We start from the raw sequence: 18163 nt of genomic DNA, 5'->3' as shown, positions 1-18163 counted from the left end.
TCCATACGCGTATGTTCTCTGACAATCAGAAAACACGTGTCTGAAGTCATCATTCCAGTTCCCAGGGGCCTTCTCTTTTGTGGAACCTGTCACCACTGTCAAGAGTGTGAAGTGAACAAAAGGCATTGTCTGTAACTTTCCAAATCTACCTGCTGCTGTAATTGATAGAGAACTCCTTGACTAAAACCTGTTCACTATAGAAAGGCATGCCTAAAAAGACATTGTTTTCTTTACTTCCTTCACACCTAAGGGTACCAAAATTCCATTCTTTAATATCACAGGGACCGAGATGGCTAAATTAGTGTGCCTTGCCCAATTCACGAATTCTCTGAAATTTTCAAGTGAAATCTTGGAGCTCTGAAGCATCTTCTAAATACTCTGTATATAACACATGTAACATATTTCCCTACAGTAGTCCATGTAATGTCATGTAAGGTTGCTGAAGCATTCTGATGTGTTAGAAATGACCATCAAAATAGCATTCTTTACCACTAAATGGCACAAAGTCATGAGTATGCTGCCCAGATCAAGGTAGTAAGCATGTGTCTTGTGCCAAACAGATCTAAATTGAGTCTTACCTGTGCACTTCTTGGCTCCGTGACTCAAAAGAGCTTCATTGGAGAGTACCATCATCAAAGCTTAGGCTCTCAGATTTGGGGAAAAATTGAGTCATTAGTCACATGTCCCATACAATGCTGGATTGACCCATCCCTCTGGTCAATGAATTATGTTTGGGGGCCACCCACCAAGGTGAGAATATATCCAGTGACATGAATTTCCCAGCTCCGTCATCCTAACTGCTCAAATATCAGAATCAAAAAACTTGGAGAATGAAAGCAATCAATAGTCACCCAATAGTGATCAATCCTCTCCCCTTACCTCAAGACTTTAGGCTTCTGTTTTGGGTGAACATTCAGATCATGTGAAACAGAAGTGTTTTAGTGAATTGCTATGGGTGTATGCTACTATGTATTCTGAAAATCACAGAAAAGATTGCCTCTCTTCTTTTGTAGGCTGGTGAGGCACCAGGGCAGACTGTCTTTGGCCACTTTCCAAGTTCTCGAGTAAAGAAATCCAATCTGCATGTCCATGAGTCTTTGGACCATAGCCGTAGGCTCAGGGTTTACAGCTCTATGCGCCTATGTAATGGGTTCCTGGTGAAGATATTAAATAATTAGACTCTGGAAAGGATTTGAAGCTGGAATAATGAAACATGATAACCCAAGGGGGAAAGTAATAAGAAGTTGAAAAGATTTGACTGTAACAAATTGCAGGATCAAATGAATGCTTCCAGAATCAGGCCTCTTGATGGTAGAGAATCTGCTTATGCCTCAGATGATTGCTTTAGCTGAGTCATTAGCAGCATTTTGGCTTGTAACCAAAGAGTTTTCTATCCAAGTCACAATCCATTTCCAAACTTCTTCTCCAACCACTCATTAGAATGACATTGTCCGCTCTAAAGTTTCCACTGTCAAGAAGGTGAAAGCACACCTCAGACTTTGGAAAACAGAGGTAACATAAAATTGCCACCAATGAAAAGATTCTATCCACAGGACAGAATTGTCTTTACATTGTTTGACATTCGCTGTGTCTGTCATGAAGACAAACAAATGAACTTGTCTAAAGTCTTTGAGGCCTTGCCACCATCTTCTTCTGAGGGAAGCAAAGCAGAGTGGGGCTTTATCTAGATTCTCTTTCTCATATTGTTCTGAGCACATTTTTCATTAGTAACTATGGGGAAAATCATGTTTAATTTGATTTTTTTTTAATTTCCTTAATGTTTATTTGACACTAAACTTGACACATTCCTGTTCAAAAGCTCCAGACCCAAGGATTACCTTTGGAATAAAGACAAAATATTTACCTTGACATAATGGCTCTTTAACCATTTCCCAGAATTCTCTCCTATGCCTGTACATTATTTGGAAGTTTGAATTATTCACTTCATTGCCGCCCAACTGTTTCAACCCCAAACACTTTTTTTCTTTCTATACTGACTTAGGTGAAGATTTACAGAGCAGATCCGCTTTCTATTCAATGATTCCTATACATTTTGCTTCGTGTCTTTGACTACAATCCCCAGAATGAAACATCTCTTATTCTACTTCCTTCTTGTCTGTTCTTTTTCCATTCTCCTTTCCTTGCCATTTTGAACTTTGTTCTTGGCCAAAGGCCACCTTTTTTATCTAAAATGGTCGATTGATCTAAGGTGTACATCCCTCCCCATGTTATTACCCACCGTAAAGACCTATTCTTTGGCTGAAAAATGAGGTATGGGAGTAAGTTCATTTCTAAACATTCGGGTGGATAAGGGTTATAGTCTCTGGATTCCACCAGTCAATCTGGTCTTTTTTGTGATTTTGAGTTTTGTTTCCATAAATCCGTGATACTCATCTTTCTTCTTTCTTCCAGACAACACACTCTGACTTTGGGTGTACCTTGGCCTACAATAGCCTTTCTTTCCACTCATGGCTGATTGCTAAAATTTGAATCTTTTTGAAGCTCAGCAAAAGAGTTCCTTCTCCCCAAAGCCCCTGTATTGTCGCTCTTCAGTTTTTCTTTGCTTTTAAAGATATTTTCCTACTAAATAGTAATCTCCTACAGGTGAGGGTGGTCACAGTTATAGGTGATTCTCATTATTCACATACTCCATATTTTTTCATTTGTGTGCTCACTAAAATCTACCCATGACCCCAGAATCAATACTGGCATCCCTTTCCTGGCCATTTGCAGACATGCTCAGAACAGTTAAGCTTAAAAGTTGCTTCCTGGGCATGTTTCCAACGAGGTTGAACACTGCGCCACTCTGCCTTCCTGTATAGCTCTCAGACTGTAACAAGTGTCCTTTGTGCCACCTACTTGGCACCACATTTTTGTGCTTTTCGGTGGTGATTTGGCTGGTTCCTAGATAGAGGCTTAGTGTTGCCTCGTGGTCCTAAGTACAAAAAGGTTGTGAAGACCTTTCAGAGAAAATATATGTCAGATAGTTTCATTCGTGCAGAAATTAGAGTGGTGGGGGTGATGAGTTTCATGTTAATGAATCAATAATACAGTACAGCAAGAAACGGGAAATTCATTCATCTGTAAGTAAGGTCACTCTGGAAAGAGCCGAAATAACTCTGGTGACGCTATGGGAAAGTGGCTACATCTGTGAGCTCATGAAATGATAGTCAATTTAAAGAAATGTGTAATGGGCAACCCTATTGGAAGGCAGAACACCAAATAAACTTAGCATCCTATTTCCAAAGGTCAGGAAAATGGCAACCCCTCTTGGCTAGTGTTTCATTTTCAAGAAACGCTGCATATCCTTCATTGTTTATGAAAACTAACAATAAAAAACCATCATATCAAACAATGAAGATGACTGTACACATGTACTAAGTAGAAGGAAAAATGATACAGGCACTTGTAGCATGACCGTTATCCCATCCCTCTCACCAAAAAAGGGCATCATGCTCAGTAAAGAAGAAGACTGGTGACATGTAGCAAGCCCCACAGTGAGATGGCTCGACACAGGGGCTGCTGCATTGGGCTCTAATATAACAACAATTTGGAGGCAGGTGCAGGACCAGGCAGTGTTGTGTTCTGTAGTATGTGGGTTTGTTATGAGTCAGAACTGACTTGATGGCGCCTGGCAGCGACATCCCTCCCACAAACATATAATCCTAGAGGTCCTTGGCGTTTCCAGATGATGTTGATATTGTCAGTTGCTGCTTCATCAGCCCTTTATGCATGGCAGAAACGCTGCCTTGTCCTGCATCATCCCCATGATCAATTGTGAATGAAACCAAAGTGATCCGTAGGCTCTTCACCGGCTGATTTTTGGAATGAGATGATCAGGCCTTTCCTCTGATTAGTATTAGTCTGGGAGCTCTGCTAAAACATGTTCGGTGTCATGGCAGCATCCTTGGACAGAGGGATGGTAACTGCACAGGGCATGCATTGGCCAGTCATTGAAGCCAGGTCTCCCGCATGGAAAGCAAGTACTCTACCACTGGTCCACCGCTCCTCCCTCCCATTTCATAAATGCACTTGTGGGAAGTCATTCACTAACTCTTTATACTTGCCATGTGAACTTGGCAGGTGTACTCAGATGCTCTTGAGAAGTTTGAAGGAGAACAGGGAACATTTGGCCAGGAGAAGACACAGTAAATGAGAAGTAGAGAATGACCATGGATGGTAGTCATTAATTGTTCCACCTACAGCCAGCTACGCTGCAGCATGAGACGCAGAAGGTAGTGGTTAGCAGTTTCCCTCTGGTGACCACGTTTAGACACATTGAAAGTTCCTTAGGGAGATCTGCGTAGCATACATAGCAGTTAGGAAGGCAGAGATTCAACTTGCTTCATTGCCAGACACTAATTACGTGATCTTGAGACAGTCTTAAAACTCTTTTGCATCTTAGTTTTATCCTACTATCTTATGACTACACCCTCACACCTGTTGTGAAGATTACATTGTTAGGTGCCATTGAGTGGGTTCCGACTCATAGCGACTGACTCTAAGTACAACAGAACCAAAACTGCCTGCTCATGAGCCCTCCTCACAATTGTTGTCGTGTTACAACACATTTCACAAGGGCTGGCAGAGTGTAAACCTTTAATAAAGGCAGTTATTCACGTGAAATTGCCTTCTTGTGAATTATTTTCTGACTAATTGTCGACAAACTGTTGTTATTGTAAAGGGAAGGACTTTAAAGACCCTAACATTAGAATAGACATGGAAGGGTATGATGGGACATAAGTTGTAATATTGTCTACCTTTGCTTTATAGGCACCATGGAAATATGCACTAAAGAAGGCAAGACACATTATCAGGAATTCCCAGAATCTGGTAAGCAATCGCCAGGTGGGATGGCAGCGTTTTCCTTGGGCCGCTCACCTCTAACTGGCCCTGTTCTCACAGTCCAAAGGTTGAAGGCCATGGCAGATGGAAAGCCTCGGCCCAGCTCAGTGACAATCATATTGAAATCATCGCGTGAGATCCTTCTCTCTCTTTCTCCTCCTCCCTTTTCTCCCATAGCAGAATTTCTCAACCTGAGCATGACTGACATTGGAGGCAGGCTAATTCTTTGGGAAGAAGGCCTTTCTGTGCAGATATAGCATCCCCTTATCTCCACCCACCATTGGTCTCAACAATCAAAAAATGTCTTTTGACGCTACCCAGGGTCCCAAGGAGACACACCACCCTAGTTGAGAACCATGGCTTTCCAGTGACAATGTTGTGGCAGTGTCACACTTTTCTCCCTGCTTCCTAGAAATTCAATCATAATAAAAGGTGTTCAACCTCCCCGAGCTTCAGTTCTCTGACTCCCCTTGTGCACAGTACTGAGGTGAAGAACATGTCAAGATCATGGAGACAGAACACCTGGGATCATGCCTAGGATATACCAAATGCTCAGTACACATTCATTACAACCGCAATTGTGAAAGGATTTGGAAGAGGATATCAAAAAGTGTTGCCCAACTTAAAGATTGTAATCACAACCTTTGAATTGCCCATGTAGGTATTGTGTCACTGTTCTTTGCTTTGTTATGTACATTTTCACTACCATAAGGAAAAAGAAAACAAAAGCACCATTTTTAGTCCTCTCCCCTCCTTTGCCCTTTCTGTAATGTTGGTTTCATTCAACAGATGTTTAGTTCACATAAATTATCACAGTCTAATATTTACTTAGGCCCCACTGCAAATCAGTCCCAATAGAAAATAAATAGAGAAAGTGGACTTTTAAAGACTAGCACCACTCCCAATGGATGTCCCAGACTCTGGCAGGAAGAAAATGTTCAGCCTAGTGGAGAGGGTGCAGACCCTGTCCTTGGCTTCTCCCTGCTGGCCTGCCCCATCACTCATCCTGATGCAATGCATGGACAGGCATATTGAGTTAGAAACATGGAAACAGAAAGGATAAAAATCCGTCATTGCTAAGATTATCTGATCTAGCCAATAGAAATATAAGCTGCCCAGTTACAATTGAATTTCAGGTAAGCAATGGTTAATTTTTTTCAGTATACCTATGTCTGGTGCAAGATTTTATCTGGTGATCCTATTTATAGGGTACATAGAAATGTTAATCTACAAGCCGATACATGTTGACTGGTCTTATAGTGGGCATTTATAAATGATCAAAAAATAGATCACAGTGCCTGCATTGCCAATAATTATTTAATCTGGTAAATAAAGGTTAGCAAGAGCCCATTCAGCTAAATTGCTTACGTCATTGAACAAGAAGCAAAAATGCCACGTGAACCCTTGACCTCCACCTGCAGAGCTTTGAGCAGAAATGAAAAAGAACACAAGTTCTCTTTTTTTCTCCTCTACATGAGTCTGAAAACCTATTTTTAGGGTATTGTTTACTTCACGGGCACTAACTGTCTTTGCACTAGCTCAAAGGCTAATTAGGATTTGAAGATATATTTGTACTTCTATCACTAGCCTCTCAAGCTTGATGCATGAGCCAGGATTCCAATAATTCCCTGAGAGAACAAGAACAAGAAGAAGAAGAAAACTACTTACCCAACAATTCAATAATGATAACTAACATATTAAAACTCATCAAAACCCTTCCCCACTATATTTACACAGATAGAGCAAAGCTATCAAAGAAAAAATAACCAAAAAGTGCCCATCACTGTCTCGGGGACAGGCTCAGAGAAGACTGCCTGCAATTAGCGCCATTGTGATGGCTGAGGGAATGGCAGCCCTGTTAGAATTCACAAAGAAATCCTTTGTTCTCCTCCTCAGGAATCAAATTGATTCCGGCTCATTGAGACCCCACACATGTCAGAGCAGGACTGTGTGCCATAGGCTTCTCAATGACTGTCGGTTGTTTATTACACAGATTGCCAGACCTTTCTTCCAAGATGCCCCTGGCTGACTCAAACCTCCATGTTAACTGTGTATACCACCCAGGTTCCAAGAAGCATACACATTAGGTTGCATATTTTTTCAATATATCCTGCCAGATATTGTGAATCCAAACTGGGGGAAGTTGCACACATCAAAGGAATTCAAATGTTCGAGACGAGTTGGGTCTCCTTGAGATTCCCTCCATGAGATTCTTACAAAGCGCTGAACATCTAAAGGTTTAGAATAGCTGAGTTACAGGATCATCTCATCTAATTCTCACAAGAATCCCTACAAAATAGAGGCAGTATTTTTGTTCTCAAGGCTACATAATTTGCCCATTCCCACAACTAGCCAGTAAGGAATGTATCCGTTAGATTCAGGTCTGGCTGTTTTCATGCTTCATACCCTTTTCACCGTTAAGAACGCCCATCCAGACATCCTCGGGGCTAGCTTTCAGGGAGCACCTATTCCTGGCATAGACTGCCTGGGTATTGGAATCACACAGTAGATCTACACAACTGCACATGACAGCCCAGGTCTCACACCTACCTGCCCAGTAGAGTTATCTGGGAAATTTTAGGAATTGCTCATGTTCAAGCCCCACCTCAGACCAATTAAATCCAGATAATATGAATACAGTATCCCCAAGTGGTGCCAAGGGTTAATACTGCTAACCCAAAAGTTGAAAGGTTAAGTCTACCCAAGATGCTTTTCTAATCTGCTTCCCAATAAGAAGCGACTGAGACCTACAGAGCACAGTTGTACTCTGATGCGAGAGGGTCATCAGGAGTTGGTGCTGACTTGACAGCAGTTGGTTTGCTTGCTTGCTTTCAATACTGACTCGCACCAGGCCGAAATTCATATTCAGGTTAGCTGTGCACAGGGGAGTGGCTACCCTTCCGTTTACCCCATTCACCTCATGTTGTCATTCCAGTCCTGTTTTCTGCTCCGTATTCATTTAGCATGCTGCCGTGCGCAGACACTCAGAGCTGGTAACTAGATTGCAAACTGAGATGCTGCCTGACTGCTGTCCCCAGAGAGGGTCAGATTCGAGACTTTCATTTGAGATGGATTCAGTACAGGCAGATGCACTATTTTAAATCTATTGCTCAGTTAACAACAGCCCGCAACACGGCTGTTTGCAAAGCTCAAATGGAAAGGCGAGGGCGCTGAGGCACACCGTGCAAGGACGTCTGCGATGTGGCTGCCTTCATCTCGGTGCTCGTTTGCATGCACATTGTTAGAAGAGCGTGGTCTTTCTGGTATTGCATGGTGGAGAGATTAGAAAACCAAAATTTCACTCCAAGTGGGAGATGTTCGGAGGCTGGGGAAAGAGTCTGAGGCCACCTGCATCAGCCAGGACCCATCTCCTGGCCTCAAGTTCTGCCTGATGCCTGTCAAAGAAAGCTCCAGCCGTCCAGCTGAACGTTGACCGTGAACAGCTGTGCTGTCATAACATTGTACCTTGTTGCCCCTCTTGTGTAATCCTTATAAGGCTGGCCAGATACATTGCTGTCATTATCAGTGCTCAAATCGACTTTGCCATTAAGGCTAATGATGCTAAGACCTTCAGGCTGAAGGTAATACTTCATTTAAGTATCTCAAACCGTTAAATGCAACCCCGGACTACTGTTTTGAGCCTCAGAAGGTGTCTATATTTCCAAACGACTGCCAGTGCGATGGTGTCATTATGTGCTGGTGTTTGTTTTAAACGTGTGTCTAGAGTGCCCAGTCTCCGTCAGTTCCAGTGTCCCTAAAATCAACTTTCTACACCCTTCCTCCTTTGCACCATTCACCCCTAACTGACCTCGCCAAACATCACTGCCACCTAGCCTATTCCAACTCTTAGTAACCCACTAAGCAGGAGTAGAACTATCCCCATAGGTTTCCAAGGCTGTCGATCGTTCTCCCACTGGGTGGCTGGTGGGTTCATACTGCTAAGCTTACAGTTGGCAGACCGTGGCATGACCCCCTAGGCCAGTAGAGCTCCCATGTATTTTACCCCCTGGGGACATTGGACAGTGTCTGAAAACGTAGCTGGTGGGTAAAAGTCAAGGATACTGTCAGGGTCCTCTATTACATGGGGGAGCCCCACAACCAAGACTTCAAAAGAGCTTGTCATTGAGTTGATAGTCTGACTCATGGCATGGACCCCAGAGTAAAACTGTACCGCACTTCAAAGAGTTTTCAACGTCAACAACTTCGGGAAGAAAATCACCAGGTCTTTCTTCTGAGATGCCTCTGAGTGGGTCCAAACCATCAGCCTTTCAGATGGCAGTCTCCTAGCAGATACTTATTCCAGCCTCAAATGGCAGTAACCCTGGGCCTCCGTGCCTCTGCTCGCTCGGGCATCTCTCTGCCCCATCTCACTGCTCCGGGCCACTCTCGCCCCCAGAGACACCTTGCTGAAATACCCATGCAGGTCCACTCTGCACACATAGCAGCGTTCTCTGCTGGTGGTACGGCTCCTTCCTTCCAGGGGTCTCTGCCTTCTCCTGTTCTCTAGGTGTAGCCAGGCCTGGTGGCTTGGAGTCCCCTAGGACGCCGAGCCGCACACTCCCTCTCCCTGGAGCCATGATTCTTGAGCCTGGGGAGCTTGTTAACATGCAGATTCAGATTTTTTTTCCCTTATTATTCTCTCTTTTTTTAAATCATTCTAGCGGGGTGTCGTGCGACTCCCATCACAATCCATACCCACGTCCACTGCATCAAGCACACTTGTACATTCGTTGCCATCATCATTCTCAAAACATTTGCCTCCCACCTGAGCCCTTAACATCAGCTCCTCACTTTTCCCCCTCCCTCCCCACTCCCTCTCCCTTATGAACCCTTCATAATTCATAAATTATTATTATTTTGTCATATTCGGATTTAGTAGGGACTAGGACTCTTCGTTTCTAACAAGCTCCCAGGTGGCATCCACGCTCCTACTTTATATGTCCCACTGTGAGTGACCAGCACTGTGGTTTATAACCTTAGTAGGGTGGTTCGAAAACCTTCATGGGGACACCAGTGTTTGATTCCGTAGATCTGGGAAGGGACCCAAGGATTTGTGTTTCCCACAAGTACCTGGATTGCACTTTAAGGAGAAAAGTCTCAGAGTATCTTTCCCATCCTTCCCTCCTGGCTTCCTCCTACTTGGCTTCTGGGCCATCACCTGCATCATCACCAGCACCCTTGCCTATTCCTGCACAACTGTAGACATCACTGGGTTTGCTCGGAGCTGAAGTGCCCATAGATCCCCCACGAGACTGTAAGCTCTGAGGAGCAACTCTTCCTTCTCCTCGCTTTGCAATCTAGATGGGAAAATTATTCTGAATTCTTCTTCTAATCCTGGAAAGCTGAACAAGCATCAGTCACCAAGGTCCTTAAATGCCTCACTTATAGTCTGAAAAGGCAACTGCGTCCCTTTGCCAGGGTCAAAACGTTGCCAACATGTATAATATACGGATCCCTTTGGCTGGCAGCCGTCAAGTGTACCTTTCCCTTCATCAGCAGAAGCTGGTTCCTAATGTTTCCTACCCTATTGTCTTCTCTTTCTTTCATTCAAAGACAGCCTCATGGCAAGCACCACCTTCTGAAAGCCCCATTGAGGAGAAAAGCCAGGTCATCTTTCCTCAAACATCTTGAGTTTGAGGGGACCCGCTCCCTAAAATAGCTTTGCTCCTAACACTTGCGGCATTTCTTGGCACGTCTCCTCTAAATTCCCCCGCAGAAAGGGCCTTCCCTCTTCCCAAAGCCTGATGTGTCTCTTCCTTTAGTCTTTAGTTCATCCCACAATAGGAGGGACTCATTGTACTTGAAAGTATTGTTTATTTCCAAAGCTTTGGGGAAGAATGAGGGAGAGTCGTGTTGTTGGCACTGTGGAATGGACTAAGCTGGACCAGGCCCATTTAGGAAGAGATGGGAAATGAGCAAGGCCTGAAGGTGAGAAGAGCCGCCTGGATGAAGAGAATGAGGAGGGAGGAAACTTTCACAGGAACAAAGGCAGGAGGGATGAATATGGAATTTGGGGAAAGAACTAGAAGTAAATTGAGAAAAATAACAGGAGATCAGATTCTGGAAGACCAAGGCCCAGAAATATAGACTAGCTTGCCAACAGAAGAGAAAGGACTCCTAAAATTTGGGGAACAATTCCTTGAATGAAATGCTTTTATTTATTTCTCTCTCTATCTCTCTCTTTTCAGAAATATCCTAGAAGTTATTCTGATGTTTGTTCACTTCCGTTTTTGACCAAGATCTGTCAAGAAATTAAATCGTATGTATGCTATTTCTACTTTCATGAGTTAATTGTGGGATAATAGCTTTGATAGTTACTGTCTTCTAATAACCCAAATGATCTTACGATTTAAAAGGCATCTCCTGAAGGTAAAAGTGTTTCTTGCTCAGAATATAACGTGTACAGAAAACTAGAAGATCAATGATCTCTGCGCAAACCACTTTGGAAATATATTTCAATATCGGTATCTTTGAATCTCAAAAGTTTGATTTGTGTACCAAGCAAAAGGCTATGAATTATCCCTAGCAAGCTCCAAACGTTCTTTTTGAGCCAACCTGGAAATAGCTCTACCTTTTCATTTCAGACAAGGTCAAAGGCTGGTCAGGACAGAGACCCATTGAGCAACGTTGGTGCAAGCACTCATGAGACTGGAAAGGGTGTGTTTTCACAGAGTCTAGTCTATGTACCTGAAATACCTGGTCAAACGTGAATGATCAGGTTTCCACTACAGAAACACTCCCCGGTCCTCCCACGTCCGTGTGTCTTGGTCGCTAGCTTTACATTGTGTCTGTGGCTCTGCCAAATGTGGTAACACTACGACAATGGACTAGGAGGCAAAATAGCTTCGGTTCCACCTTCCCCTGGGAAATTATACCTGCTGCTCCCTATCAGCTATCTCGTTATCAAACATTTCACATTTATGACAAAAAATTTAAAAAACCTATCTGATTCTTTTAGGCAATTAACAAGGTGGTAGACATGATGGCAAAGGCTGAGAAAGGAGGCTGGCCTCCTCTCTAGCCAAGGTCATGGAGACTGAGCCAGCTGGTACCTGTTCTGGGTTCCCAGATCCCATGTGGCCTGAAGTCCTGCAGCTCAAAATTTCTGTGGTTTGGAAAGGGAGGAAAGAAAGAGGCATCATAGACAGTGTTTGGAAGAAATGCGCTCAAGTGTAATGATGTCTTTGAATGACTAAAACGATCTTCAAAGTAAGCCAAATAGACCGGAAGCCTCCACCTCAGGTGTATCCAGGTGAGGGCCAGGCAACCCCAAGCTTCAGTGGCGTTCCCAGAGGGGAGACCAGGCTGCAGGAGGATGAATGCGGGGCTTGTAGGGGAGAGAATGGAGCCCTGATGGTGGCACCTGGAGGGAGGCTCTGACCCATCCCAGGGGAAAGGAGAAGTGGTAAATCCCTTCCAGCCACCCAGCCACGGTTATTCCAGTTTTGTTTCCTCTGGACCTCCTTCTCTGCAGAGAAGTAGCCCCAAACTGGACTCAACACAGTGACGAGCACAGCAGTACATATTAAAAAAAAAAAAAGATAACCTCACTGCCATCAAGTCAATACTGACTCATAACGACCCCCTGTAGGTTTCCGAGACTGTAACTTGTTTACTGGAGTAGAAAACTCTGTCTTTCTCCCAAAGAGCTGCCGGTGGTTTGGAACTGCTGACCATGAGGTTTGCAGCCCAATGTTTAACCACTACACCACCAGGGCTCTCCATAAATCTTTGCTGTTATTTCTTTTGTTTTTATTTTATTTTATTGGGGGTTCTTATAGCTCTTATCACAATCCATACATATGTCCATTTTGTCAAACACATCTTTACATATGTTGTCATCATCTTTTTCAAAATATTTTCTTTCTACTTGAGCCCCTGGCATCAGCTTCTCATATTCCCCCTCCCTTCCCACCCTCCTCCCTCCTTCCCTCCCCCATCCCCCCTTGGTAATTTAAATTTTTTTCTTTTAAATTTTTTTCTTCATGTTTTACTCCAACTGCTGTCTCATTTCACCCTCTTTTCTGCTGTCCGACCCCCTGGGATTGGGGCCATATGTTGATCATTGTGATCGGTTCCCCCTCGCTCACCCTTCCTTACCCTCCTAGTATCGCTGCTCCCCTTATTGGACCTGAGGGGTTCATCTGCTCTGGATTCCCTGTGTTTCAAGCTCTTATCTGTACCAGTGTACATGTTCTGGTCTGGTCAGATTGGTAAGAAAGAGTTGAGGTCATGGTAGTTGGTGGGGGAGCAAGCATTAAAGAGCTAGAGGAAGGTTATGTGTTTCATCAGTGCTATACTGCACCCGACTGGATCTTCTCTTCCTTGTGGCCATTCCGACAGGGGGGTGTCCAATAGACTACTGATGAGCTTTGGGTCTCCACTCTGCTCTTCTCCTCATTCCCATTGATATGCTTTTTGTTTGTTTTGTTTAGAGTAAAACAATTCAGACATGCAAAAATTCAGGATGATCTGAAAATACAAAGAAAAAGATCCTCCATTTTCAATAATGCTGATTTTCAAATAATGACCTGGTCTTGGGACCTGATCAGGTCCGTTGGTAAGGAATAGGTGGAGTTGCAGCTCAGTCTCCTCTGACTACTGACGACCTCCTGTGGCTCAGAGTTCAAGGGAGCTCCGTGGGTTCCCATGGCTGGCCTTTCACAGTATCTCTCCAGGCCTTTCTTCTCAGGTACCTCTGAGAGCATCGGAACCACAAACGCAGCAGTTCAGCATTTGACTATTTGCACCATCCAGGAACTCCATATTTTCCACTGAGCTATTTCTAATATGATTGCTGCTGCTATGGCAACCAGGTACCATGGAGCTGTGGTACTGTGTGCAAGATGCCAACCTTGTCATTCATCTCCTCACTTAATTCTCACAGCTTCATGAGATTTCCAGTGTCATTATTGTTGACACTGGAAACAAAACAGCTTATTATTTCCAGTGTCATTATTGTTGTTGTTGTTTGGTTGTTTGAGATGAACCTGTTTGTCATTAAAGACCGCAAGTCCACTTCAATCTTACTTTCCCCGCCCCCCCTTTTCTAAACCAATCAAACCACTGTTTAGGTTTTACTGATAAGGAATCCGAAGAGCTTGAAAAATTGTTTTGACTGTTTTTTAAAGAAACATACTATGTATATTTTACACAGTCATCTAAAGAAATGAAATCAACAACAATATCCTGTTAAAACCATCCATTTATTTATTTATTTATTTATTTAGCCTCCCTCCCAGCCCTCCCCTCTCCCTGCCCCTGTCTTGGCTTTTCATTACCATCTTGTTTCTTGACGAATAATCCACATTCTTCTGATAGCAATAGTGATCTCAAATATTGATCTTTGTAAGATGGGCTAGATTTGCTAAGTATAATAATAATGTTATTATTATTTCTAAGTGAATCTTAAAGAAGTAACTTACTCAAGGCCATGAAGGATTCGTGATATACCCCAGTTCTATTTAACTGAAAATATTTTTTAAATTTCCATTGCTATTATATATGTATATATTGATAGAAATAGATATAGATAGACCGACGGAGACATAGATATCACTGCCATGAAGACAATGCTAACTCACAGCGATCCTATAGGACAGGATAGAACTGACCCTGTGAGTTTCTGAAACTGTAAATATTTATGGGAGTTGAAAGCCTAGTTTTTCTCCCTTAGAGCAGCTGGTGATTTTGAACTACTGACCTTGCAGTTAGAAACCCAATTCATAACCACAACACCACCAGGGCTCCTTGCACGCACATGCACACACACGTGTGTGTGTGTGGGGGGGGTCTATATGTATGTGGATACTTATATATCATCGTGATTTGGGTAAACACAGAGAAAATTGGTATTCTATTTAGCAATCCACTCACACGTTGTTTCATGACATTAATCGCCTTCCTCACAAAGTCACCGCACTCTTGAAACTGCCTGCCTGCGTATACTGTGTCCATTTGTTCTTCTTTCCTCTCCCTTCCTACCTTCGGCGCTTATTCTGGAACACATGCTGCTCCCCTTTGATCTCCTGTGTTCGATTCCACATATTCATTGAGAACATTCTTTGTTTAATTTTTATTTTACTTCTCTGCAATGCTGTCTCCTGAATAGACCTTAAGAACTCAAGGCCTCTGACTGCCTCTGTGCTTGAGTTTCCTTAGATCTGAAATGAGGAGAGATAACAATTTATTTCTGGCCACACATTAGAATCTTCTGAGGACGTTTTAAAGGCCTAGTCTCATGGCCAGACCAAGTGAGAGAGCACTATGTTTTCCAGAAAGTTCTCCAGATAATTCGTAGATCATCAGACTCCATGCCTGGACTTTTGATTGTCTCGACTCCCTCAAGCACTGATGTTACTGTTCAGGGCAAAGCAGTGGATGCCACCCGTACAGGTGACGCTTTAATAACTCAAAGCAATGTTCTTTGGCTGTGAGAATTCATTTAGGCCACACCATCTGTGCTGTTCTTTTCATCTTGTACTCTTGCTCTCCTGCAGGCAATTTCAATTACTTTAGCCAGCCTAACTCTCCTTTGGGGGGGGGTTGGGGGGGGGCGTGGAGGTTAGACAGGAGAAGGCTCAGAAGTGGGCCTTCTGGACTGAAAAGGGCCTGGCCTAAGTCACACCATACTTCATTTCATGGGCTTCCAGGAGGTTTGTATCCATCACACTTTCTAGTCTGTTGTGACAATGACAATGGGGAGGATAGAGCCTCTATGCTTTCCTTCCTAATGCTGTGACCCTTTCATACAGTTCATGTTGTGGTGAGCCCCCAACCATAAACTTGTTTTCGTTGATACTTCATAGCTGTAATTTTTCTGCTGTTATGAATTAGATGACGCCTGTGAAGGGGTTATTCGACCCCCAAAGAGGTCGTGACCCACAAGTTGAGAACCACTGCTCTATGGGATCCAAGAGGTTAAAACGTTTTCTGGTTCATCTGCTTGCATCAGGCGCTGCGAGCCAACTATGCCAGATGTTGGCCTGGGTCCCAGAAGCAGTAGCAACACCCTTTTTTCATGAGTGTGGATGGGTGCCAGAGGACATCAGGACCTGGGGAGTGGAGTGGAAACATCATACCGGAAAGGAGACTCTAGGAAGCTAACGAGCAGCCAGCTCCACAGCCCCCCTTTGGTCGTGCTTAACGTCCATTGAATTGGGGTCCTTGTCCCCGTGACAACCCCCACCTTCTCCCTGAAAGCATCATTGGATTTGAAATGTCAGTCATGGGCAAAAAGTGACAAACCCTCCCATTGAAAAACTGAATTCAAGGGCGCCTGTGGTCAGAGATTTTCCTGGCCTAATTTAAAATGTAAATTAATATTTCACGATACAGCAAAAGCACCGCGCTGTACTTATTTAAAAAATAAATCATCATGCATCGAGTATAATTTGCACCAGGTATCAATTGGTTCAGAGTTTTTGTAGGTTACAAGACATGTTCAACTGTAGCTTCATTTACTTGTCAAAACCACCTGGACTCAGGAAGAATAATGATAACTAGAACAGTTTGTATTGTTTTACCTTTGTTACCTTATAAAACAGGCACTGTTATTATCCCCTTTCTAAAGAAACAGTTTTCCCAAGGTCGCTGAAGAAGTAATGGGTGAATCCAGCATTTGAACCCAGTGACCAGTTCCAAAGACCAGGCTCAGAGCCTGCCTATAACACTGATTGCCCTCAACTCATAGTCCCTCTCGTGAGATTAGCAAATAAATTCTAGCATGTGAAATGCCTGACCCACCAACACAGAAGCAAGACCCGCGTCTTTAATTGCACAAGCTTGTGACTAAACGCCCTCTGTGAGAAATGCCCTCCCTCCTCTGCCTCTCTCAAGAACTGATAGCATTACCCTATCATTTGATCTCTCTTACGGTCCATTTAAATTTACTCTAGTTTTTAATATTTTCTGCTTTGTTTTTTATTAGGGTTTTTTTCCTGCCTTCCTTTCTTATGCTTATTAGGTTTTGTTTGTTTGCTCTTTAATATTGTCTTGTAGATGAAATCCAGGATAGATAAATCTGTAGAGGCAGTAACTGGAGTAATGGTTCCTTGGGGACTTGGCAGGAAGGTAGGGGGAAATAGGGAGTTAATAATGAGTACAAGACTGAAGAAAATGTTCTAAAACTGAGTGTGGTGATGATTGCACAACTCTTCTTGATGTGATTGAACTATTGACTTGTATGCTATGTGCATTATATGCCAATAAAAGGAGCCCTGGTGGTGGAGAGGTTACAAATTGCACTGTGATCTGCATGGTTGGCAGTTCCAAACCACCAGCAGCTCCTCGGGAGAAAGACTGGGCATTCTAGTCCTGGAAATACAGTGTCAGAAATCCACAGAGGCCACAATGAGTCAGCATTGACTCTATGGCAGTGATTTTTTATTTGTTTGGTTTTTGTTGTTTTTTTAATTTAAAACTATTGGGAAAAGAATAGAACTGATGATATTAAAAGTCTAAAAATGATGATGGCAACATATGTACAAATGTGCTTCACATAATGGATGAATGTATGGATTGTGGTAAGAGCTGTAAGAGCCCCCAATAAAAGTATTTAATAAAAAATAATAATAGTAAATAAACACTCAAAGCCACGGGCGGGGGCAGAGGGGGCAGAGAAAGAAGACCAAGCTTCACTTAGTGAATTGGCTTAAAACCAGGCTCCGGGAATTGGCAGCATAACAATTTAACTGTTTCAGTAAAGCAGATGCAACACTGGAGGTGCTCACGGGTCTACGCCAAGAAATTTGAAAGAGGCCAGATGACTACAAGAGATGCATGTTCATGCCCATTCAAAAGAAGATGACTCAACAGAATACATACATTATCTAAAAATACCATTCAAACCACACTCAAGTAAAATTTTGCTGAAGATAATTCAAAAGCAGCAGTAGCAGTACATGGACATGGAACTGCCAGAAATTCAAGCTGGACTCAGAAGAGAATGTAGAACAAGCAATAGCATGGCACATGTTAGGTATATCTCAGCCAAAGGAGGAGAATACCAGAAAGATGTTTGCCCATGTTTTATTGACAGCACAAAGGCATTAGATGTTCTATCATAAAACATTTGGATTGTGAAGGATGAGAATGCCAAAACAGTTCATTGTACTAATGCAGAGCCTAGACCAAGAAGCAATCATTCAAATGTAACCAGGTGTCACTGTGCGGTTTCAAATCTAGGTATGATAGTTACATAATCTATTGTCAATCTGAGATTTAAGAGTGAAGGGGTAGAGTTTAGCCTGTCAATCAGGTTGCTAAAGAATAAATAGCTCACTGAAGGCAGGACACACACTCACTCCCGTGAGACATT

At 43.1% G+C, this 18163-nt stretch overlaps 1 protein-coding gene across 1 annotated transcript in view; it reads left to right on the top strand.

Annotated features, from left to right (window-relative positions):
* AOAH (acyloxyacyl hydrolase) overlaps positions 1 to 18163 on the top strand; it is a 247582-nt gene that overhangs the window by 85231 nt on the left and 144188 nt on the right. The window contains exons 4-5 of the mRNA XM_013005992.2: positions 4774 to 4833; positions 11034 to 11104. Coding sequence (XP_012861446.2) covers positions 4774 to 4833; positions 11034 to 11104 — 131 coding nt within the window. The remainder of the gene's footprint in view (positions 1 to 4773; positions 4834 to 11033; positions 11105 to 18163) is intronic.

Source organism: Echinops telfairi, unplaced genomic scaffold (assembly GCF_000313985.2).
Source record: "Echinops telfairi isolate 266 unplaced genomic scaffold, ASM31398v2 ScPeMD7_7;HRSCAF=31, whole genome shotgun sequence".
NCBI lineage: Eukaryota > Metazoa > Chordata > Mammalia > Afrosoricida > Tenrecidae > Echinops > Echinops telfairi.
This window is presented reverse-complemented; position numbering and strand designations above follow the sequence as displayed.